Source organism: Lepus europaeus, chromosome 17 (genome assembly GCF_033115175.1).
Source record: "Lepus europaeus isolate LE1 chromosome 17, mLepTim1.pri, whole genome shotgun sequence".
Lineage (NCBI taxonomy): Eukaryota > Metazoa > Chordata > Mammalia > Lagomorpha > Leporidae > Lepus > Lepus europaeus.
The window spans coordinates 5,684,620-5,710,128 of NC_084843.1; the positions used below are offsets into that span (position 1 = coordinate 5,684,620).

At 48.8% G+C, this 25,509-nt stretch overlaps 2 protein-coding genes across 2 annotated transcripts in view; one reads left to right on the forward strand and one right to left on the reverse strand.

Annotated features, from left to right (window-relative positions):
• The window catches only part of FANK1 (fibronectin type III and ankyrin repeat domains 1), a 121,521-nt gene extending 103,233 nt beyond the window's left edge, over positions 1-18,288 (reverse strand). Inside the window, exon 1 of the mRNA XM_062215004.1 lies at positions 18,202-18,288. Within this exon, the coding sequence (XP_062070988.1) occupies positions 18,202-18,214 (13 nt within the window). The 5' untranslated portion in view covers positions 18,215-18,288. The remainder of the gene's footprint in view (positions 1-18,201) is intronic.
• A 297-nt stretch (positions 18,289-18,585) lies between these two features.
• Positions 18,586-25,509, forward strand: part of DHX32 (DEAH-box helicase 32 (putative)) — a 64,496-nt gene continuing 57,572 nt past the window's right edge. Inside the window, exon 1 of the mRNA XM_062215002.1 lies at positions 18,586-18,664. The gene's annotated coding sequence lies outside the window, so the exon portion shown is untranslated. The remainder of the gene's footprint in view (positions 18,665-25,509) is intronic.

Genomic DNA, 25,509 nt, shown 5'->3' on the forward strand with positions numbered 1-25,509 from the left:
CTACAACAAACAGGTATTATCTCAAGTGCAAATAATAGATGAAGAGTGGCTACTTCCAGCAGCCTGGGTTATGGAGCCTTTGTGACCTGTGATAACTCCTGAGGGCACAGAGGCAGAGCAAGCCACACACAGACCATGTGTCCACCGACCTACCAGCTGTCTGTCAGTCAACTTCAGAAATCATCAGGACATTCTCAGGCAACCATTTCCCCATCTCCCCCGTCTTCACCGATCAGTAGCTGTCATTACTATGTTTTAGTCCAAAGCAAAGGAAACCTTTCCTGAAGGGAACCCGACAGACCCACAGATGGCAAGACTGGATTCTTCAAACCCATCTTACCCAGCAGCTACTGTGGCACAGTCGCCTTTGGACATGCTACTCCCTTTGCTTGTTCTAGGCACAGAACCCACTCCCCAGAGGTAACAGGAAGGACAGGTAAACAAAGTAGCACAGAAATAAGGATCAGGTTGGAACTCCGAAGGAGATTCTAAACATCCCATGCAAACGAGGCTAGTGAAAGAAATTGGGATTTTTCACTAGCGGAATGCTAAAAATTCAAGCTTGAAAACACAGTGGGTTGGGTAGCTGTGGAAAAAGAGGCGCTCACATGAACTGCTGCTGGAAGCCTAACCTGGCATTACCTGACAGGGGGAATCCACCACAAAGCCAACACTACCTTTGACCAGGCCATTCCACACCCAGACGTCTATTCTGCAGATAACACTGGCACAAATGCAGAACGTCAGCTATACCAGCTGCACAACTTGGCTTATAACCACTTATTTTAAAAAAAAAAAAAACTATTGTATTAGTTTCCTGCCGCTGTTGTAAACACTTGCCACAAACCTAGTGGCTTAAAACAACACAAACATCTTAACTCACAGTGAGGTCAGAAGTCCACCATGGGCCTGCCGGGCTACCATCAAAGCTGGCTCCCTTCCAGGCCTCTTCCAGCTCCTAGAGACGGCACACACTCCCCGGCTCCTGACTTCGCTCACTTCGGCCTCTGCTCCCACCGTCACATCGCCTCTCTACTGCCTCCCTCTTATAAGGAAGCTTGGCACTGACTTCATTGGGCCCACCTGGACAAGACTTGCCCCAGCACCTGAGCCTTCATCACAAAGCCCTTCTGCAATGTGAAGCAACACAGGCACAGGTTCAAGGGATTAGGATGTGGGTATTTTTATTCTGCCTCTCACAATAGCAAACAGCTGAAAACAAACTGGCCCTCAGTCGTGGCCTGGTTACATCAGTTACAATAAATTCATGCAATAAAATATCACATGGCTACTTTTAGAATGAGAAAACTCACTGTGTGCTAAACAAAAAGCTCTCCAAAATGCAATGCTTGATGGGAAAAAGCCATGTGAAGAACAGAGAGAGGAATGCAGTCATACAATGTGCATGCGTACAGATTTAAACTACCTCTGGAAGGACAGCCCAGAGCTGGTCATGGTGGCAGCCTGGACAGGAACTGCATGGTGTGTGCAACATGAGGATTTTCACTGTACACTCTTTTTCAATTTTCAAAACATGTAACTATATCACTTATCCAAAAAGTAGAAGTCTAGAAGTGAAAGAAAACAAAGTGTAAAAGGAGCTGCAGATTGGAGAGATCAGTGTGGGCTCGAGCCAGAAAGGCCAGGTTTCACAGTAAGAGATACAAGATGCTATCTGATCAACTGCTGCGGAACAAATGACCCAAGGTTTACTGGCAAACACTTATTATCTCTGGGTGAAGAGGTCAGACCCCTGGGGACGGCTTCGCTGGGCTTCTGTGGCTCAGGGTCTCGTGAGGCTGCAGAAGCTGCCTGCAAGCTCATGTCCTGAGCCACTGGCAGGATCAGTCCCTGCTGGTTCCTGACCGAAGTCCTCTGCTCCTCACCAGGCAGGCCAAGCCATAGGATGTTGTAGTGCACCCACCATGTGGAAACCGGTGGGTGATCCAGAGGAGAGGGAGGGGACGTCGGAGGGGATGATACAGCCAGCCCACAGCAGAAGCCCCGTCTTTTATAACCTCATCTTGAGTGTGACCTTCATCACTTATACCATGGTGCTCATACAGACCACCTTGGTACCACCAGGAGGGCTCTTCCAGGGCCATCTTGGGGGTGGCAAGCACAGACAGGGAGCAGCAGTGGAAACAGGACACTGGTGAGTTGTACAAGTGAAGGAATAAAAAAACTACTGCCATGAATATGGAAGACAGGAAGGAAACTGGCCTAATTAGAGTCACAGTGCATAATGGGAAGCAATGAAAAAAGATACGGAGGGGCAGGCACTTGGTTCAGTGGTTAAGATGCTGCGTGGGATAACTGCATCTCTATCAGAGTGCGTGGGTTCAATAAAGGGCTCCACTTCTCCCTGAGCGTCTTGGGAAACAGCAGGCAATGGGTCAAGGACTTGGGTCACTGCCAGCAACAGAGGAGACCCATCAGTAGTTCTTGGATTCTGGCTCCAGCCTGGCCCAGTGCCGGCTTATGTGCACATTTGTGGGGTAAGGGGTGAGCCAGAGATGCAAGATCTTTGTCTGCCTTTGTCTTCCTGCCTTTCAAATAAAATGAAAATAAGCCAATTTTTAAAAAATTTAAACAAGGAGGAGGGTTTTGTCCAACTACCAAGCCACCAATCCTGGATTCCTATACCTCAACTGATCTCCCTGATGGCACAGATTATCTAAAATTTCAAATCTATACCCTGGACCTTAAGTTGGAAAATGTTTTGTCCCATCCCACTGAAAAATTCTTTCATATATGTTAGGATCTCTCCTCTGCTTGGAGGTGATTTCTTTTTTTTTTTAACTTTTATTTAGTAAATATAAATTTCCAAAGTACAGTTTGTGGATTACAGTGGCTTCCCCCCCATAACTTCCCTCCCACTCACACCCCTATCTCCCACTCCCTCTCCCATTCCATTCACATCAAGATTCATTTTCAATTATCTTTATCTACAGAAGATCGATTTAGTATATATTAAGTAAAGATTTCATCAGTTTGCACCCACACAGAACATAAAGTGTAAAATACTGTTTCAGTACTAGTTATATCATTAATTCACGTTGGACAACACATTAAGGACAGAGATCCCACATGAGGAGTAAGTACACAGTGACTCCTGTTGTTGACTTAACAATTTGACACTCTTGTTTATGGCATCAGTAATCTCCCTAGGCTCTAGTCATGAGTTGCCAAGGCTATGGAAGCCTTTAGAGTTCGCCAACTACAATCTTATTTAGACAAGTGGAAGTTCTCCACTCCCTTCAGAGAAAGGTACCTCCTTCTTTGATGGCCCCGTTCTTTCTACTGGGATCTCACTCGCAGAGATCTTTCATTTAGCAGACACTAGTCTTGTTTGTGTGATCCCTTTGACTCTTAGACCTATCAGTGTGATCAATTGTGAACTGAAATTGATCACTTGGACTAGTGAGATGGCATTGGTACATGCCACCTTGATGGGGTTGTATTGGAATCCCCTGGCACGTTTGATTTCTTAAAGAGGGACATGTCTTTCTTTTCTACACCACCTGCCACCCCATACCTACAGTAATACAATACACCTGGCTGTTGCTTAAGCACCACACACTGACTGACTCTTGAAGCATCATCCATGACAGCATCAACAAGTCTTATTCTTCGTAACAGAGATTCCCCAACTTTTCATTACATTTCATTTCAGAAAATTAATTACCTCTTCATTGGCAGTAGGGACATGGTATCAAAACATTACAGAAGGCTGACATCACGTACCTCTTGATAGGCTGCAGTGGAAGGGACACAGCACATCTTAACATATTATGAGGTAGCAATCAGACAAATCCAGCAGAGGCTACTCTGCAAGGCAATTGGGCTAGACGCTTCAAAAATGTTGGTACCACAAAAGAAAATAAAATGCAGAGACTGTTTCAGATTAAAACAGGCTAAAGGAATGTAACACTTAAATCCCAATGTGGGATCCTGGATTAGGTCCTGAATCCTTTAAAAAGAAAAAAAATCCCCCTCCCTCCCAAAAAAAGGCCATTATAATTGAAAAGCAGCGTGAGAATAGGCGAGATCAAGCTCTTACAGCATCTGCTGGGTCACTCCCCAAATGGCTGCCATAGCCAAGTCTGGGCCAGGCCAAAGCCAGGAACCCAGAACTGCATCTTGGTCTCAGTGGCCCAAGCACTTGAACCATCCTCTGCTGCCTTCCAAGGTACATTAGCAAGGAGCTGGATCCAAAGTGGAGCATTCGGGACTCGAACCGGCACTCTGGGATGCTGATCATCCCACTGCCCAGAACACTGGCCTCGCCCCCGCCCAGAAGGCCTTTCCTTTTTTTTTTTTTTTTTTTTTTTAAAGATTTATTCATTTTAAGAACGGGGCCATCAAGGTAGGAGGTACCTTTCTCTGAAGGGAGGAGAGAACTTCCACTTTGACTATGACCCTGTCAGAATAAGATCGAAGTCGGCAAACCCTAAAGGCTTCCATAGCCTCGGCAACTCATGACTAGAGCCTAGGGAGATTACTGACGCCATAAACAAGAGTGTCAAATTGTTAAATCAACATCAAGAGTCACTGTGTACTTACGTCCCATGTGGGATCTGTCCTTAATGGGTTGTCCAATGTGAAGTAATGATATAGCTAGTACTGAAACAGTATTTTTACACGTTGTGTTTCTGTGTGGGTGCAAACTGATGAAATCTTTACTTAGTATATACTGAATTGATCTCCTGTATATAAAGATAATTGAAAATGGAAAAAAAAAAAAACTTGGTGTTAAATTGGAAATTACATAGAAAATTAATCAATTTTTTAAAAAAATATCATGTATGGCTGGCGCCGTGGCTTAACAGGCTAATCCTCCACCTTGCGGCGCCGCACACCAGGTTCTAGTCCCGGTAGGGACACCAGATTCTGTCCCAGTCGCCTCTCTTCCAGGCCAGCTCTCTGCTATGGCCCGGGAAGGCAGTGGAAGATGGCCCAAGTCCTTGGGCCCTGCACCCGCATGGGAGACCAGGAGAAGCACCTGGCTCCTGGCTTCGGATCAGCGAGATGCGCCATCCACAGCGGCCATTAGAGGGTGAACCAACGGCAAAAAGGAAGACCCTTCTCTCTGTCTCTCTCTCTATCCACTCTGCCTGTCAAAATATATATATATATATATATATCATGTAGGATCTCTGTCATTAATGTGCTGTGTGTTGCTTTGTGATGGGCAAAGCTTTGTGTTGCTATGTGAGGGCAAACTGTTGAAATCTTTATATATACTAAACTGATTTTCTGTATATAAAGAGAATCGAAAGTGAATCTTGATGTGAATGGAAGGGGAGAGCAAGCGGGAACGGGGAGGGTTGCGGGTGGGAGGGAAGTTATGGGCAGGGGAAGCCATTGTAATCCATAAGCTATACTTTGGAAATTTATATTCATTAAATAAAAGTTTAAAAAGAAAAAAGGTTTATTCATTTTGAAAGTCCATGGGTTGAAGGGGTCCAAACACTTGGGCTGTCTCTCACTGTTTTTCCCAGACCATTAACAGGGAGCTGGATTGGAAGAACAGCAGCTGAGACTTGAACTGGCGCCATATGGGATGCCAGCATCAGAGGCAGTGACTTTACCTGCTATGCTACAATGCTGATCCGCCCATTTCTTACTGTTAGCGCCAGTTACAGGTGATGTTCACGTTGTGATAATCCATGAATCTGTGTATTTATAATTGTGTACTTTCTTGCTTCAATATAACTCTACAAAAATAGAAAACTTGTGGGATATATTTAAGTCTGGGCTTAAAGGGAAATTAATAGCATTAAATGTAGGCATTGAAGGCTGAAAAATAATGTCCAAACATCCATCTCAGGAAGCTTAAGAAAAACACTCAACCAATGAAATTTAAATAATGTAAATAATAAGGATGAATGCAAAAATCAATGAAATAGAAAACCAATGTACAATGGGGAAAATACAAAAAGCCAAAAACTGGTTTATTGAAAATACTACAGTTGATAACCTCTGTGGTAACCAGCCTCCAGGACGGCCCAGAGTTGCCCCTCGTGCCAGTGTGTTTCTGTGTGGCTGCTTCTCCTACGTGTCATCGAGACGACAGTGCGAAGGAAAGTGGGCAGACACCTGCGGCTGCATTATAAAACACACTGCACCCCCACCCCCGGGGCCCTCATGTGCAGAAGTGGCTCCACGTCGCCAGGACATTCGAGCATTTCTATAAAGAGCATAATGTGTTATCAACAGTGTCAATTTGCCAGATTTGCTGAGGGAGCCATCGTGAAACCAGATCCCCCAGCCCTGATCAAGCCTTCAGATGACTGCCTCCCTGGCCAGTATATTGACTACAACCCAAGAGAGAACCACCCAGTTACTGTATTTCTGAAATACTGACCCCGAGAAAATATAGCAGATGATATATTAGTTTTCTATCGCTGTCTAACACATTATCGCAAATGAACACTTTCAGAAACAGAAATACATCTCTATTACACTAACATATTCTCTAACTTATAGATAAACTATCTCATCCAGTTTCTGTGGGCCAGGATTTCATTCAAGAAAACACATGTGTAGCATCTTGCCTTTCCTGTGGCTCAGGAATTCGGATACAGCCCTCTGGAGTTCTCTCTCTGTACAGAGTCTCACAAGGCTGTGGTCAACGTGTCAACTCAGTTAAGTTCTCCTCTGGCAGCTTTTCTGGGGAAGAACCCACTGTCGCTCACCCAGGATGTTGGCAGGACTCACTTCCTTGTCTCCGTATGATTGTGTACCCAGGGCGGGAGCCACCTGCAATGCAGCTGCTTCAGCATTTCCTCACACCAGCAAGGAGACTCTTTGCAGAGTGTGCTAGCTATGTGTGTGTGTACACATATATGTATGTGTGTATGTAAGTGTGTATACATATGTATGTATACATGTATGTATGTGTGTGTATGTGTGTGTAGATATATATCACCTTGCCTGATCTCCTCCCTCTGAATGGAGCAAGACCCTAACTGGGTGTTAACCCCCTGACTCCCTCTCTCCCCTCGTCAGAGGAGTAAAATCCATGACCTCTGCACTACTCATTGGCCAGACACAACTCACGGGTCCCACTCTCACCTAAAGGGAGGATACTTCACAAGGTACAACACTGGGATATGGAGGTCATGGAAGTCTACCACAGATAACAAATGTGTATTGTTGGAAGACACTAATTTTTGAGAAATTTGCTGTACACCAACAGATAACTAATTAATAATAGTTGAGCCTAACTAGGCACAAGTGAATAACACAGGAGTGAAGGGGATTGCAGAGCCTACAGATACTACAGAGCTGATTACATTATAGCAAACCTACAACAATAATTTAGATAAAAATGACTCTTTGAAAGACACAACTTACCCAAAATAAACAAGAACAGAGGTCTGTATGCTCCTATAGCTACTAAATAAATATAATCCACAATTTAAAACACTCCCACAAAGAAAACTCAAGTTCCAGGCGGCTTCACTGGTTAATTCTCCAACTTAAATGAAAGACAGCACCAACATTACAGAAAATCCTGAGAAGAAGAAATAGAGGGAAGAGAGCCAAGCTCATTTCTTGAGGCCAAAATAAACTTGACACTGAAACTGGACTGTGAAATTACATAAAGCAAAATCACAGGCTCTCACTCCGTTGAACACAGATCCAAAAGTCATTTCTTTTTTTTTTTTTTTTAATTTTTTTTTTTTTTTGACAGGCAGAGTGGACAGTGAGAGACAGAGACAGAGAGAAAGGTCTTCCTTTTGCCGTTGGTTCACCCTCCAATGGCCGCCGCGGTAGCGCACTGCAGCCGGCGCACCGCGCTGATCCGATGGCAGGAGCCAGGTGTTTATCCTGGTCTCCCATGGGGTGCAGGGCCCAAACACTTGGGCCATCCTCCACTGCACTCCCTGGCCACAGCAGAGAGCTGGCCTGGAAGAGGGGCAACTGGGACAGGATCGGTGCCCCGACCGGGACTAGAACCCGGTGTGCCGGCGCCGCTAGGCGGAGGATTAGCCTATTGAGCCGCGGCGCCGGCCAAAAGTCATTTCTTAAAACAGCACATTAAATTCATCAATCTATAAGAAAGATAATACACCATAATCACGTGGAATTTATTCCCTGAATGCAAGGACAGTCTAACATATGAAAATCAATCAGGTAAATAATGTTATCAGGGAGGGAAAAAAAGGTGATCATTTCTTTGTTTTTTAAAAGATTTATTACACAGAGAGAGAGGAGAGGAGGAGGGGGAGAGAGAGAGATCTTCCATCTGCTGGTTCACTCTCCAATTGGCCACAATGGCTGAAGCTGCGCTGATCTGAAGCCAGGAGCCAGGAGTTTCTTCCAAGTCTCCCACGCGGATGCATAGGCCCAAGGACTTAGGCCATCCTCTATTGATTTCCCAGGCCAGAGCAGACAGCTGGATCGGAAGTGGAGCAGCTGGGTCTCGAACCGGCGCCCATATGGGATGCAGGCACTGCAGGCGGCAGCTTTACCAACTATTGCCACAGCGATGGCCCCAAAAGTGATCATTTCAACAGGTGCGGAAAAAGTATTTGATAAAATCCAATATTCTTTCATGATTAAAAAAAAAGTCAGAAGGACAAGGGAACTTCCTGAATCTGATAACTGGATAAAGCGATCAGTGGTTTTGTGCTGTCAATTTAGCTACAATGTGAATCCCCTGAGAATGTCCTTCCCTGTACGGTTCCAGATTAGAATTGGCCACACGAGAAACTGCAGGAAGCTATTGAGGGGAACATGAACTGGCAGTCATCTACTTCCCTATCGAGGCTGGCAAGGGCACCAGACGCTGGCAGTCTGTACACAGTTGACCTTCTGCTGGCTCATCTTGTAGGCGGCGTCCAGCACAGTGTTTCTCCAGATCTCCTTCAGGATCCTCAAGTACAGTGCCAGGCATGCACACAGCTTCTCCGGCAAATCACGTGCGTTGCTGAGGTTGGAGGTGGTGAGAGGCAGGCTTCCACTGTATCCTCACAGGTCCTGCTTTTCACTGGGGGCTCCGACTTGTCCTGGCTCTCTCCATCTTATCTAGCTTTCCCTCTCAACTGCTGGTCCAGCTAAGAACTCCATCAGACGCAGCATCAACTGAAAACACAGTGTTGCACTGACATCTCCACCAGCTCCAGTTCTGCAAGGTCTAATCCCTATAAGCCCCTTCTTCTCTATCACTGGCAGTGGCTCTACTTCCCTGAGTACAGCCTTGTGGACACAAATACTCACATGGAAGTGGGCTCCAGAGGACAGATATAACGATGAGTTTTCTGCATTGGCACTGGGTGATCTGGAACTGTTTCTCCGTTCTGAATAGATTCTCCATTCTGATTACCCCAGTGGTAAGGGGTCATTGGTAGTGCATTGCTTATCGTGGTGAAAAAGTTACTTAAAATATCAACTAGAAACCTGTCACCAGACGCCTGTAGAACCCTGATGGGATCCCCAAGCAGCTGCTACCGTGAAACTTTTTCGTAAAAATAAGACACACAATAAATAGAGTTAGGGGACTTTCTTGAGTGTTCTAAATGGCTTCAGGAAGGAAAATGGCGATGAATTCATGGCTTTAAATACCCACTTAAAGGTCAAGAAATCTCTTATTACTGCCCTAATGAGAAATTAACTACTGTAGTTGCAAGGTCAAAATTTCTAACAAAGATTTCTAAACAAGCCCAGGTCTAATCCTGTACTAGCTTAACTATGATACAGACAGACTTCCCAAGCTCACGGGTTTCATGTGGTAAAGTTAGGCCTAGGCTAAGAAGCAGTGGGATCCTGAAAATCAGGATGGGGTCCTACGGGCAGATGTCGACAAAGCTGCAAGCCTGGAAGCCCTGGTTTCTGCAGTCTCTCACCGGCTGCAGCAGCTCTGCCTTGTTTCCGATTAGTCCTGCAACGGCCTTCCCGGGGGAAACTGCTGGTCCTCCCCACCACCCAGCCTACCACCTCTCAAGCATGCTAGGCCGAAAACAAGACTCCCATCTCACCATGACTCAGTAAGGCAGAGAGTGGGCTCTGTGTGGAGGTGCTACAGACAACAAGTCAATTGTGTAACTTTGTTCACTTATGTTGGCAGAAACCTGGGAAATGTGAACAGAAATGATTCCTGAGTGTAGGGTCAGGTAAAAGACAAAATGCTGGGTGAGGCTGAATTCATTGGCTGTGTTAAACAGAGATTCTGGGGTCCTTGGCTCAAACCATTGGGAGGGGCTCTAACATGTTGCTGGGTGGTTGACGAAAACCTGGATCCAAGCTGTCTTGAATTAAACCAACTGAAATGTCAGAGCCTGATCAGCACACGATAAGGAGTCAGCAGACTTTCTCTGTGAAGAGCCAGACAGTGAATTTTTTAGGCTTTGTGGGACACAGAGACAAGTGGGCAAAAGACTTGAACAGGCATCTTATAAAAGGATATTCAAGCTGCCTATAAAATATGTTTAAAAGTATTAAAAACCATTCGTCATTGAGGAAGTAATATAAGCCACAATAAGATGCCTGTGCACATTCATTAAATGAACTAAAGCTAGAAAGAGCAGAAAACCACTCATTGGCAAGGATGTGGAGAAATTAGAACTGTCTCAAACCCTGCAGCACAGTATCTTTATATTACTGGTAATACCTGCTAACATGAATGGGGCTTAGCTATTCTACTCTTAGGTGTATATATAAGAGAAATGCACACAAATGTATAGCAAAAGACATGTACAGGAATATTCATGGCAGCATTAGTTGTAATGCCCCAAAGTGGAAACATTCCACATATTCATCAATAAAAGAAAAGTAAATTGTGGGATATTCATACAATGGAACATGATATAACAATGAAAAAGGACAAATTCCTGCTATGTGTAACAGCCTGGCCCAGAAAAAATATATGAGATGATATATTAGTTTTCTACTGCTGTATAACAAATACATTAGCACAAATGACCACTTTCAGAGATTTAAACAAAGTTCAAAAAGAGGTGAAATTAATCTATCCTGATATTAATCTTAGGAGTGGTTACTTGATGGGGCAACAACTGGAACAGTATACAGTTTCCAGAATGAAGGGAATGGTCTATATTTTTATCCAGGGGACAAGAAGATGGAAATTCTCAATTCACAAACATGCATCAAGGTGTACACTGAAGATGTGGCTCTTCACCAGCACCCACAGACTGTACTTCCTTGGCGCTCAGGAAAGGATACCTCGAAGTATGACACTTCGACCTGCTAAGCAGGACGCTGGAAGGCCTCAGCATCCAGATCTCTGTACCCCTCCCTGTTCTCTCCACCCCAAGCCCCACCAGCACAGTGAGGGGCTCTCTCTCTCAAGTTCCCATGGACTCCCTCCCTGAAGAAACTAAGAGTCCTGGCCACACCCGGACGGCCTTCCCATCTGTTCTACAGCAACTCCAGGTCACCTGAGAGACGCCGTCTGCAGAGGACGAACACCCTCGTTCACTGCACAGTTCCCCTGCTCACTCGTCCCCAGCCCTCATGGCCTGGAGGAACTTTGTCCCAAGCTCTTGCCTGGTCTTCAGGCTCCTTCATGTCCCCTAACTATTATTTAGTCCCCCTCTAAATTGCCTCAAGCCTCCCACTTCCCTAAGAAGATTATTTTTTAAGATTTTATTTGAAAGGAGTGGCAGAAAGAGGGAAGACGGAGAGAGAAAGAGAACTTCCACCCGCTATTTCAGTCCCCAGATGGCTGTGATGGTTGGGGCTGGGGCTAGGCTGAAGCCAGGAGCCAGGAACTCCATCCGGATCTCCCTCATGGGTGGCAGGGCCCCAAGTACCTGGGCCATCGTCCTCTGCTTTCCCAGGTGCATTAGCAGGAAGTGGGGTAGGAAGTGGAGCTCCAATGTGGGGTTTTGGAGTCACAGGAGGTAGCTTAACTCACTGAGCCACAATGCCAGCCCCAAATGGGGGATTTAAGCTTGAATCAGCTCACCCTTCTTAGAGCTTCATATTTTGTGTGGCTCCCAAGTATGTTTGGCACATTCTACTCTGTATGCTTTTTCTCCTGTTAACCTACTTTCACTCCATCTCTGTAGATGCCAACCTTCAGAGAGGCAGGAAATTCCCTTTGTTCCTACAACTGCAATAAAAGAAAAAAGCATTGATTGTCTAGGAAGCAGTAATACACTAAATTTGCATTGCCATTCTCAATTCAGAGTGAAATACTTCACTAGAGAACTAAAGCACCTGAACTGTCCTGAATAAACAAATTAGTGTGTTTCTCTCAAGTAGGCAAAAACTGAAATTCTGGGGTGCAGAATTATGGCACGAGAGGTTAAGCTGTGTCTTGGGATACTACATCCCACATCAGAGCGCCAGTTTGTGTCCCAGCGCCTCTGCTTCCAATCCAGCTTCCAGCTAGTGCATCCTGGGAGGCAGCAGATAGTGGCTCAAGTGCTTGGGCCTTCGCACCCACGTGGGAGACTCAGATGGGATTCCGAGCTCCTGGCTTCTATCTGGCCCAGCCCTCACTATTGCAGGCATTTGGAGGAGTAAACCAAGGGATGGAAGATCTCTCTCTTTCTCTCTCTCTCCTCACTCACTGCCTCACTCTTACTCTACTGTGTCATCCTTTCAAGTAGATGTAAATGAACACAAACTTTTTTAAAAACTGAAATTCTGTGATTGGGTTTCCACTCTTCCTTTCCCTCACACCTACAGGATAAAGGGCTTCACTACAGTCAGAAAGATGAGTATTTGATCCTGGCCCATGGAAACTTCTCGTGGGAGAGCTGAACACATAACAGTGCCTCTGAAAGTTTGTAGAAATAGAATTAAAAGATAAACTTATTTTGGTGTGCAATTTTTTTAAAACCCATGCAGATTTGTCGTAGTACACATTTTCTGTAACCCTTCTGGAAACTGTCTATATGTCCTTTTTATGTGTGTTCATATTGGCTACAATATTTTAGAATAACGAAAACATCAACAAGATGCAGACACAGCACTGATGAGAGAGGCTGAATGGGGCGGATGTTGCGACACAGCAGGTTAAGCCACCAATTGAGATGCTCACAGCCCATTTCTCAGTGTCTGGGACGGACTTCCGCCTCTGCTTCCCATCCAGCTCCCTGCTGATACACCCGGCGGGGAGGAGGGAGGCCTGCAACCCATGTGGGAGACCTGGATGGAGCTTCTGGTTGGACCAGCCCTGGCAGCTGTAGATCTCTGGGGAGTCAATCTGTGGGTGGAAGATCTCTCCCTCTTCCTCTGTCACTGTGCCTTTCAAATAAATAAACAAAACTAGAGAGAGGGCTGGCGCTGTGGCACAGCAGGTTAAAGCCCTGGCCTGAAGTGCCGGCATTCCATATGGGCGCCGGTTCCAGTCCTGGCTGCTCCTCTTCCGATCCAGCTCTCTGCTGTGGCCTGGGATAGCAGTAGAAGATGACCCAAGTCTTTGGGCCCCTGCGCTCATGTGGGAGACCCAGAAGAAGCTTCTGGCTCCTGGCTTTGGATTGGCATTGCGGCCATCTGGGGAGTGAACCAGTGAATGGAAGACTTCTCTCTGTGTCTCTACCTCTCTCTATAACTCTGTCTTTCAAATAAATAAAATAAATCTTTTAAAAAATAAATTTAAAAAAATTATTAAAAAAAAAAAAAACTAGAGGTAGCGAGAGTGAGAAAGATAAATAGACACACAAAGTCCCTCGGAAATGGTGATATCCTAGAGAGACTTTAACGGACCAACAGGTAGACGGGCAGTGAGGGAGCCAAGGGGACACAAGAGTGTGAAAGCGAGAGCATCCTCCACCGAAGACAAGGCCAGCAGGGTCGCTGACAACCTGGAAAGGGGCAGGGACACAAGAACTGGCACCTGGGTCCAGGAGAAAGGCAGGCCTCCTCCCTTTTGCCTGGGCCCCATGAGTCAAGCTCCCCAAGGATGCCCCAGGGTCCCAAGGAAAACCGTCTCCAGCTTTGGCCCCGGCTTGCCACATAAACACAGAGAATGCTGCTGTGAGCTGTTTACTAGTTCATGAGTTTGCCGCACCTACTGCATTTAATGAGTCATCCTGGCCATTGCTGGGCAGTGCTGGTAGGCACCAACCCCTCCTCGAACCTGGTTGGTCAGTTCAGATGAGACAAGTTGCAACAGTGCTTCCTCTTCCTGCCGGGAGGAAGCCAGCCCAGTCGCCAGGCTCAGACTCCAGCTGGGGAGGATGCTGGGGAGCCGGAGCTTCCGGAGAGACGCGCTTTCAGCCACATCCTCTGCCCCTACCTGCGGCCGGCTGAGCATCAGAGGTCAGAACGCAGTGGCTGTGGGGATCTGGACAGGGATTTTAAAACGTTACTGTTTAAAGGTGCTGCTTAGACATTGTTTAAGAAAGCCTTAAACCTGATTTACATAAGCATTTATTTCTAATAAGACTGGAATTGTAACCTAACTGATAGAATTAATATTCCTTAGGGGCTAAGACTACTTTGAAAACACTATTATATGGATTTCTTAAATGATTCCTGGGCTTAAGTGACTTTCAAATCCTTGCCAGTCTCCCAGAAAATTAATGAGCAAGTACAACATACGTGTCATGCAGATTTTGTTAGGTCTTAGGCCCTGGTGGCCCCTTGGTTCAAATATTAAGATTACGTACCCATTTTCTTAATCTTAGCAGACAAAATGAGACTCCTACATCCTACTTAGGTTAGAAAAGAAAACGAACACCATATTTGTAACTGAGCTGACACTTTATAAGCCCCTGATTTTGCCCCAAGCAAACTCCACCAGAGTTTGTGATTTCACTGGAGCATGGCCCCCTTTGCTGGTGAGAAAAGCAGCTTTCTTCTTCTAAGAATACACAGCAACACTCTCAAGGAAACATCATTGGATAAGGCATCCAGCTATGACACGGTGCCATCCACTCAGTCAGTGTTTCTTTGGGGCTTACCCCGTTGGGCACTAGAGACAGATGACAAACAAGGCAGAGAGGGCCCCGGCCCCCTGTCACCACCCTACAGTCTGGGGGAGGAAATAAATTTCCAAGATTAACAAAATAATCACAAAGCAGAGACATGGGTATAACCTCCAGGAGGAGGCACTACCTCCTCTAGGGAGTCAGGGAAGGTGGCAATGAGCAAAGACTGAATGAGGACACTTGGAGTGAGCTTGACCAGAGCAGGAGGGAGCAGTCTTCCTGGAGGAGGGAGCCTGCTGCATCTGAGGGTCTGAAAGACCCACGTGCCTGCAGCATGAGCTAAGACCCCACACACGGCGAGTCTCAAGAGAAGGCTCTGGGGGCTCCTGGCAGGGCAGTGACAAGACCTGCAGGACATTCTAAAGAAGTCACCCAGGCTTCCAGGTAGAGCCCAGGAAGGGGCAGAGGGGAGGAAGAGAGCAGTGAGTGGAACCTGCAAGCATGATTTCCCCAAGACAGGAGGACCACTCGCCACACAGGGAAGAGGAGACAGGGGCACATCCCCAGGTGCCCAGAGCGGGAATAAACAGATGGGCTGGGAGCTGGGGGGGAGGCAGGGGTGGTGAGTGACAAAGTCAAGGATGACTCAGAGTTCAGGCTGGCGTAATTGGGAAGAGGGCAGACTAGTGGAAAAACAGGTTTGGAGAGAGAAGTCCGCTCCTTGCAAGTGTAAACCTCAATGGCTTACTCATCCTGATCAGCACTACCGGCACCTCCATCACACAAGCTCTAACACACAGATGTGCCCAGCAACTGCGGCCTGGCCCGGAGTGGCCCAGATACACCAGGGGTCTTCAGAAAGTTCATGGAAATGCATGTTACAAAAACACAGATTTTTAAATAATTTGCACCAAAATAAACTATCTTGTAACTCCACTTTCCATGAACGTTTTGAAGGCCCTCGCGTGTGTGAGTGCATGACTGTATTATGGAGGGTTCAGGGAGCAGGCAGCAGTAAGAGGGGCCTCGGAGGCTTCTCTCGATGCTGCATTTGATGGAAGAGTTTTTACTCAGCTTGTGTGCTTGCTTAGCTTTGGGTTCAGGACCCTTAAAGTTACTTGCTAAGAAATCAGGGAAGAGACAGTACCGTTAAACCTAAATATTAAAATATAATAGTAATCTGATGTCCATTTGCCACATTATTTCATACCTGGCTATTTCTCCAATGGAGAAGTTAGTTGAGGAAAAAAAACCAAAGCTGTAAATGTGCGATCCGAGAGCCAGACCACTGCTACAGTGCAAGGCTGTGCACTCCCTCAGTGTGCCCTTCGCCCGAGGAGTCCTCCCGGCTGACATTATTGGTCTGTAAAACAGCAGTGCTCCCTGTCACCCCCTGCTTATTGCCAGATACGACGCAGGCTGGGGCTTGCAAAGTTTCTGGTAATTGGATTTTAATGATATAGTTAAGAAAGGTCACTCCTAGAAGCAACAGAAAACTAAGTATGTGGAAATAATATGTATATGACTGGCTTAATTGCTATTTCTAGTATTTGTTTGGCATTGGCCCTTAGAAACATGTTTAAACCTTAAAAGCAGTTAAAAAGGATCGTTCATCTTAATTAATTTGTTGATGCTACATTCACCTACACTGGTAAAATGCTATCTGGAACCATTCAGTAACAACAGATTCTAGGTAAACAGCAAGACTGAAAATATGTTGGATAACACAGGCTAACAACAGGTTGCTAATACTGATAACTGTATAAATAGAACCATATGTAACTACAACTCTTGTTGATAGTCACAGTGCTTACTTTTTTTTTTAAAGATTTATTTATTTATTTGAAAGGCAGAGTTACAGAGAGAGGCTGGGCTGATCAGAAGCCACTAGTCAGGAGCTTCTTCCAGGTCTCCTACGTGAATGCAAGGGCCCACGGACGTGGGCCATCTTCCACTGATTTCCCAGGCCCTAGCAGAGAGCTGGATTGGAAGTGGAGCAGCTGGGTCTCGAACCGGTGCCCATATGGGATGCTGGCACTGCAGGTGGCAGCTTTACCCGCTACACCACAGCGCCAGCTCCTCTGTTATCTTTGAGAACGTGAAATAACTTTAGTCACAGGACAAATCTGGTTAAATTGCGAATCCTGACGTTGAAAGAAAACTTAGACATCATTTCATCTTCTCTTTATAAAGGTTTACTAAATGAAAATGATTTAGCAACTCTTTACCCAAAAAGGTGTCATCCGACATCTGCTGGGGTGAGTGGTGACTGAATTCTTTATAATAAACTTATATAAGCGTTTAGTATATGGAAGGAATAAATCTACAGTTTACCCCCAGGCATACATCACTTAAGTATGTTCTACCTTAGAATCCAATGAAAGTGAGAGACAAAGGCAGCCCCGGCATCCCTAACCAAGTCCTAGGAAGCCGGCCTGAGGCTGCTGCTCACTTTCCCGGCCCTCACCTGCTCTTCCCTCCCGGCCCCGGCCCGGCTGCTCTCCCAGGTCTCTGGGCCGTGGGCAAGGGGCTTCCGCCGCCTGCAGCCCCCTCCCCTCGTTCTTTCTCAGGTCCTCCTGCAGGCCGACCCCGCCCCTCCTTCTGGGGTCTCGGACCACCGGGGCCCCCACCCCAGGCCTCCCGGCTCCTGCGTCCGCTTGGCTCTCCCGGGAGGGCCGCGGCCAGCACCGTGTTCAGTGCGGACCCGCGGCTCCCAGACCAACAGAGGCTCAGGACACCGCGAGCCCCGCCCCCAAATGCGCCCCCGCCTGCCCGGCCAGCGCTGGCTGCACCCAAGTCACCCGAACTTTGAGCTCCGCCGCGGCCAAGCGGCCTGAGCAAAAGGGGGGCCACGCGCGGCCCTGGGGCGCCAGGCTCAGCGAAGCCGCGGCCGTCACACAGAACCCGGGGACACGCGTGGAAACAGGAGAGACCACACCAAAACCTGCCGGAGCGCCCGCCGGGCCTGAAGGAACGGCGCGCACCCCAGAGAGCGGCCCGCGCCCCGCAGCCCCCGGGCGGCCTCCCTCGGGAGCGGAGGAAACACGCGCGCACGGCTGCTCGGACACGGTCAGCGCCGGCGACACGGAACCACGTGCGAAGGCGGAGCGCCGCGGTCAGTCCACGCCCGGGCCCCGCGCGGCCGGGGGCAGCGGGTCCCTACGCACACTGCCCCGGCCGGCCCGGACCCAGGAGAGGGCGTCCACACCCGGCGCGCACGGCCGAGCCCCGCTGCCCGCCCCGGGACGGCCGCGACGGGTCCGGTCCGCGCCTCCGCCCGCAGCCGGGAAGCGCGCGGGAGCCGCCCAGGGCCCCCGCCGCACCCCCGGGACCCGGCCGGCCTTACCCTGGGGCTCCATGGTCAGCTGCTCCCGGGCCCCGCGGGCCGAGCCCCGGCGCCGCCCCTCCTAACGCCTCCGCTCCGGGGCAGGCGTCGCTCCGGTTGTCCTGGCAACCAGCGGCCCGGGAGGCGGGGCCCGGCGGACGGCAAGCGGGAGCGACCAAAAGCCTCGCGGACTCGCGGGAGAGCGCGAGGGAGGGCCCGCGCGTCGCCGGGGGCACGGAGCGGGAGTGGCGGCCGGGTCGGCGGCAGGAGGACGCTGCCCTCGGGGCCTGACAGGGCGGCCGGGCCCTCTCTGGTGGCCGACGCGGGACCCAGGCCTCGAACCCTAGGGAGGGGGCCTAGGGACCCTGCTGGCCGCGTCCTGAGGCGTCCGTCGGGCCGCGAGCCGCGCTTGGGGCCAGCCGGCCGGCCCGCGGGGAGAGCGGCCAGGCCTGGGCCGCCGCCCGGGACGGAGCAGCCGCCGCAGGTAAAGGCAGGGCCCGGGCGGCGGCGGCCGGGGGCGGCCCGGGGCGGGTGGGCAGCCCTGGCGCACTTGTTGCGGCCGCCTGGGGGTGGGGTGGGGGTCCCCCCGCCCGCCGTCGGCCGCGGACGACCCCGCCCGCCCCCGAAGCGCGCCCCCTTCTCCCGGAGCCTGTGCCTCCGAGGGAGGCCGGGCGTCCGCCAGGTCTGGGCGGTGGTCGTCGGCCGGGGCGAAGGAGGCGCCGCTCCGTGGGGGCCGCGCGGGCCTGGGTCCGGGGCCCAGCCCTGCCCGGTCGCGCTCAGCCGCCGGCCGGGTGGAGCCCAGCGGGCGGCGTCCCCCGGGCGCTCGCGCGGGTCCTTGGCGCGGGCGGCGGCGGCGCGGCACCCGCCCACCTGCTGCGCCGCGCGAGTTTGGGGGCCGCTGCGGGGCCCTAGGTCTGCGAGCCCGTGCGGGTCCGGGAGCTGCCCGGAAGGAGGAGAGCAAAGCGAGGAGGGGGCGCAGGTGCGGGGAGCCCGCAGGGTGAGGCGGGGCCCGGGGGTGCGGGTGCAGCGCCCGCGGCGGGGACCCCCGAGCCGGGGACTCGCCGTTCTCTCTGAACCCCAGACCCCCACGTGCCAGCGAGTTAGGCTTTCCCGGCTCGGGCTGCGTGGGGACCACCCTTGGTGCGGTTCGTGGACACTCGCGGAGTGACGCGGCGGTGCGGGCCGCGCCCCTCTCTGAGCTAAGCGGCGAGTTCAGGTTGGGAAGGGGCTGGGACCTTGGCTGCGCGCTCCTGGACTCAGAGCGTCCAGGGTTGGCAGTGCTTCTGCCTGCGTGACGTTTCCTCCAAGACGCCAACGTAGTAATGCTGGTTAGTAACGGCGTCATCGAAAGTCACAAGATGATGGTAATTTTTTAAAAGTTGGCACTTATTGACAAAAAGTAAGGTTACGTTTTCCCAGACAGTGAAGAGTTAGGCATTTGTATTTGAGGGTTGGGGGGAGGAGGAGAAATAAATACTGCAGATCTTGCAGAAGGAACAAGGACTCGAGAGTTTGGCAGTTACACCCACATGTTAAGATTGGGAAGTGGGAGGCTAATCCTCCGCCTTGCGGCGCCGGCACACCGGGTTCTAGTCCCGGCCGGGGCACCGATCCTGTCCCGGTTGCCCCTCTTCCAGGCCAGCTCTCTGCGTGGCCAGGGAGTGCAGTGGAGGATGGCCCAAGTGCTTGGGCCCTGCACCCCATGGGAGACCAGGAGAAGCACCTGGCTCCTGCCTTTGGAACAGCGCGATGCGCAGGTCGCAGCGCACCTACCGCGGCGGCCATTGGAGGGTGAACCAACGGCAAAAGGAAGACCTTTCTCTCTGTCTCTCTCTCTCACTATCCACTCTGCCTGTCAAAAAAAAAAAAAAAAAATTAAAAAAAAAAAAAGATTGGGAAGTGGGGGTGTGTGGAGGGCTCTACAGCGGTGTACAGTAATTTATCAGCAGCTGTGAGGTTGGCATCCAGGAGTTGAAATGCTTCCAGCAGTGAGGACAACTCTGAAGAGCAGCTTGCTGTGTGGATAGCGTGCTCCGGGGGGAGAGCGGTCAGGGGGAGAAGTGGCCGGGAAAGCCGCTCAACACCTGTGGCAGCGACAGTAGCAGTTCCCCGTCTAGCACCTAGCACTTAGCACCTAGCACCTAGCACCATGCCTTTTCAGATGTCTTTTGGATGACTGAGAGAAGCCTTAGAGAAACTGCTTTCCTGTGTCCCGGAGTCACTGTTGCTAATGGGTTCGCCTTTGGGGATGAATGGTAAAGGTCTTGGTGATCTTGTACTTACTTTCCCTGGCACGCTCAGTATGTTCTTGGTGGTCACATGAAAAACAACAGAGCCCTGGTTTTTTGTTTGGGTATGATTTTTTTGTTTCTTTTTTCCAGCTTCTGTGCTTATCACTGAAAAGAACATTTGTGTTGTAACTATTGTAACTATTGACTGCCAGTGCCTAACTCAGTGTAGCAACCCAAGGAATAACAAGGTAGCAGTGAAGAGCCCCATGTAGCCTTGCTTATTATTTTTTTAATGTTAAGGCTACATCAGAATTCAAAGTAAAAGTAGCTGTAATGGAAAGTTGACATTCCATGCAAATAGGACAGTTTTTTAAAAGGCACATGAATATGTTAGATCAGTCTCCTAGATTGATTTGATTTGATAACTAAGGGTGGGGTGTTTGTTTTCATTTTATTTTTGAAATACTTTCCCTCTTGGTTGTTACTTTCTAAAACTCATGAGGAGTTCAGTCAAAGGTAGAAAACCCATTCCTGTTTTTGGTGTGTTTTTGTCCTCGGAACCTGTAGTGGTCTGCACTCCGGTTGTAGGATTAGGCTGGTTCCCACTAAATGCACAGCTCTCTCCTGCGGGTGCTGCACAGTTGAGCACGTGGTCCTACCCTACACTTTTCTCTAGAGTTTTCCTCTCATTTGACGCCCCTGATTGGATTGCACGCTTTAGAAGCTAAGTCCATGACTCGCACCTCTCTATTCCTTTTAGCACAGAGTGGGCTTTAGTCTGGCTGATCACAGGTGGAATGAAAGCAGAGGGGACAGGCCTCCAGCAGGGGACGATTGCACTGGTTTCTAGCCGGGCCACCTTGGGAAAGTCAGCAGCTAGTATTTCCTCCTTCGTAGCTGGAAATAATAGATCATAAAACCTGCACCGGTTGGCTGGCCACACACATGAATGGGAAATATCTTGACTGTTTTAAATGTAAGTGGTTGTTACTGATTTCCGGCATTGAACAAACAAATGTTTACTGAACACTCAGTGTGTCAGGCAGCTGCTGAGTTCTGGGGTTGCTGCTCATAAAGGGTGAATAGGAAGTGACCGGCCACATTGCCTGTAAGGCCAAGGAATGGCTTGGCCAACGCACCACGTCCTGAGGGAGCAGCTCTTCAGGACAGTCCCTGTGTCTGCAGCAGAGGCTTCCATATGTGTTAGGAGAGAGGGAGGAAGTGAGGCCACAGAGGCACAGGTGGGTCGAGAACTTAGGTGTTGTGGTTTTTTCCTTAAAGGAGATGAGAAGGATTTGGGTCAGTGATATGATCAGTTTGGCATTTGGAAAGGATCACTGGTAGCTTGTGAATGACAGACTGGTGGAGAGCCAGAATTAGAGACAGAAGAAAACAACTGGGAGATTTTTGCAGCAATTTACTAAAAAAAAAAAAAAGGCCTGCTAACAAGGCAGTCAGGGTGGAGTAGCCGGTGAAAGTGTTGAAGCCACAGGTGCCAGTGAAGCCAGGATGACTCCAGGTGTGTGAATTAAATGGCTGTTCTGGTATTTGTTGTTATTTGTTGAAGTCTGAGACAGAAAAAAAAAAAAAGGAAAAAAATACTTCTGTTTTTATTGTACCTGTGAAATACCTGAAATCTATTCTCTTTATATTAAAACATTTTTTAAAGAAAGAAATGTGGGGAAAGGCAAGACGAGAGAGGAGGGGAGGGCATGCATTTGTAACTTTTCTTTAGTCCACATTCATTTAAGAAGAACTTAGAGTAAAATCTGAGCAGTTCACGATCTGAGCAGAAAAAAAAATGATGATGAGGTGTCAGAACTGAATGTGGTGAGGGCGAGGGAGCCCTGCGTGGTAGTCCAGCGGTTAAGCCACCCTGCGTGGTAGTCCGGCGGTTAAGCCACCCTGCGCGGTAGTCCGGCGGTTAAGCCACCCTGCGTGGTTGTCCGGCGGTTAAGCCACCCTGCGTGGTAGTCCAGCGGTTAAGCCACCCTGAGTGGTAGTCCAGCAGTTAAGCCACCCTGCGCGGTAGTCCGGCGGTTAAGCCACCCTGCGCGGTAGTCCGGCGGTTAAGCCCCCCTGCGTGGTACTCCAGCGGTTCAGCCACCACTCTCATCCCCTATCAGAGTGCCTGGGATCAGGTGTCACTCCTGTCATTCCAGCTTCCCGCTAATGTGCCTGGGAGGCTACAGATGATGGTTCAAGTGTTGGGTCCTTGCCACTGACAGGAGAGACCAATGGAGTTCCTAGCTCCTGATCTCGGCCTGGCCCTGCCCCAACTGTTGTGGACATTTGAAGGCTGAGCCAGCAGATGGAAGACCTCTCTCTGTGTCACTCTGCTGTCCCAAAAAAATGCAAGGAAGGAAAGAAGAAAGAGAAATGGGGCCGATGTGCATACTAACATTGGGGCTGCCTGTCATCTACATTGGGATGCAGGATAAATAGGGGTAAGGCATGTGGATCTAGAACTAAAGAAAGAAAGAAATCCAACATGAAGTTAAAAGTGTGGATTAAGTATTCCATAATTGGAGTTAAAATGTGAATGTTTTTCTCCAGGGAGACAGTGGACTGAGAAGAGGGACAAGGGTAGAACCTTGGATGCACATATTTAGGGGCAGGGGTGGTGGTGGAAGAACCCGAGACCTAAGAAGAGTGGGGAGAAAGCAAGCTGCAGGTCTGGGGGAGCTCAGGCATTGATGGTCCCTGGAGGGGCATGGTTTCCTCCCCCTGTTTTGTAGTGAAGTGCATGTTAGCAGAGTCCTGATATTTGTAGTTGCACAGTTGACAATTCAGGTGAAATAGAGCTTCAGAAGTTGTCTAGGACAATGCCTCAAGGAGACACTGTCTTCTGGAAAAGATGGGTGGAAGTGTGTTCTGTAAATGTCAGAGGCAGATGTGGTAACTGCCTGGGGAGACTGGCAGCCACCGAGACCTCAGCTTTTACTGGAGATCTGCTCAGACATCTGCCTACTGCACGTATGAGCCTACTTCATTGTCTCTTCTCCTCAGAGTCAAAGAGATTTTAGAACTTCATGCAATGAAAAAAATCACCAAAATATTATAGCAAGGCATTGAGTAGTCTAGTCCGTTGAATAGTTAACAAGATCCTTGACTTAATAAACTTGCTTGTGAGGGGTTATGTAGGAGAATTGCATACAAGCAATTGACTGAGCTTAAGTCTGTATTTAAAAAAAATTTTTTTTGAGCTATAAAGACTGTTTAGTCTCAAATATATGTTACCTGGAGCCTGCGCTGTGGCGGAACGGGTTAACGCCCTGGCCTGAAGCACTGACATCCCATATGGATGCCGGTTCAAGACCCAGCTGCTCCACTTCCAATCCATCTCTCCTCTATGGCCTGGGATAGCTGTAGAAGATGGCCCAAGTCCTTGGGCCCCTGCACCCGCATGGGAGACCTGGAAGAAGCTCCTGGCTTCAGATCGGCTCAGCTCTGGCCACTGCTGCCAATTGGGGAGTGAACCGTCAGATGGAAGACCTCTCTCTCTCTCTCTCTCTCTCTCTCTCTCTCTTTGTGTAACTGACTTTCAAATAAATAAATCTTTAAAAAATATGTAACCCACAGTTGTTTTTTTAATTTATTTTATTGATTTGAAAAGCAGAGTTAGAGAGAGAGAGAGAGGGAGAAACAGAGAAATCTTCCATTTGCTGGTTCACTACCCAAAATGGCTGCAATGGCTAGGGCTGGGCCAGACTGAAGCCAGGAGACAGGAGGTTCTTCCAGGTCTCCCATATGGGTGGCAGGGGCCCGAGCACTTGGGCCATGCTCCGCTCCTTCTCAGGCGCACCGGCAGGGAGCTGGGCTGGAAATGGAGCAGTCAGGGTGTAAACCAGCACAGCCGTACCAGATGCCAGCATCACACATAAAGGCTCAGCCTGCCATGGCACATGCTGGCCTCAAAAATCTTTTGACTACTTTTAGAATGTAGGACTCTTTTCTAAAAAATTGACTGTGGGACTGGTTATATAAGCTGTATTTGATATAAATCAGTATTGCGTTAAAAGTAACTCGAGTATTTTTAAAAAGCAGATGAACTTGATTTGCTTACTTAAAGTCATCTTGTTAGAAGTTTGGAAATATTCTTAAGTTCAATCTTTAATGTTTTCCTTACTTTATCCAGAAAAGTTTTAAACATATACTAGAAGCCAGATGGGGTGTGTTTGGAGGAAGTGTGGGCCTATTAAAGGCAAAGAAGTCATTTTCTAAACAGATCTGAATGATTAGTCCCTCATTTCATGAAAGCATCACATGCCTGCCAGAGAAAGTCCACACATAAAATATGTACCTGTAACTTCAGGGGCCGTTAAAACCTGGTTTTCAAATCGATAAATCTGTGCCCTGTTTTTTGTCTTGTGCTGTTTCTTCCGGAACATCCCCTGTTGTATCAAGTACTTCTTCAGCCCACAGTGGTGCAACGTGAGCCTGCTGTCTCTAACGCAGTCAGGAGGCAGCATGGTCACGTGGTCAAGCGTCCGGTGTACACTGGACTAAGATTAAGCTGGGCTCAGACTGCCTGACTTCCAGCACCTGCTTTTCCACAGCTGGATAAATTAGCTAAACCTCCCCAGGCTTAAATTTCCTCATTTGAAAAGTGGAAATAATAAAGTAAGCCCTCCTGAGATTCATAAGAGTTTAAGTGAAATAATCCGTGTAAAGTGCTCCAGTGCTTACCACAGCATCTGGCATGGGCTAAGCACTCTATAAATGCTAATTGGTGCAATTATCATTATTATTATTAGTCTGACTTTAATAGTTGTATGAAATGATGCTTCTCAGAGTGTGGTCTGCAGGCCAGGGCCCGTGCACAGTGAGACAAGGCACTGTGCAGACACAAATGGGATATGCCACTGCACAAACTGCCTAGGTCACCCAGCTTTTGTAATAGTAAGACTCTCCAGCGAAAGAAGCTGTGAGTTCATCTACTTGCTGATGCAACCTCCTTCTGCTGCCACAAACCAGAGCTTTGAGTGGAATTGGCAGGGACCATTGGGCCAGCAGTCCTGCTGTCCAAAAAAGAATAGCCTTTGTCCTGAAGAGAGTTATTTTTCACTTGCAATTCCTCAGCAACCTTTTTCTAAAC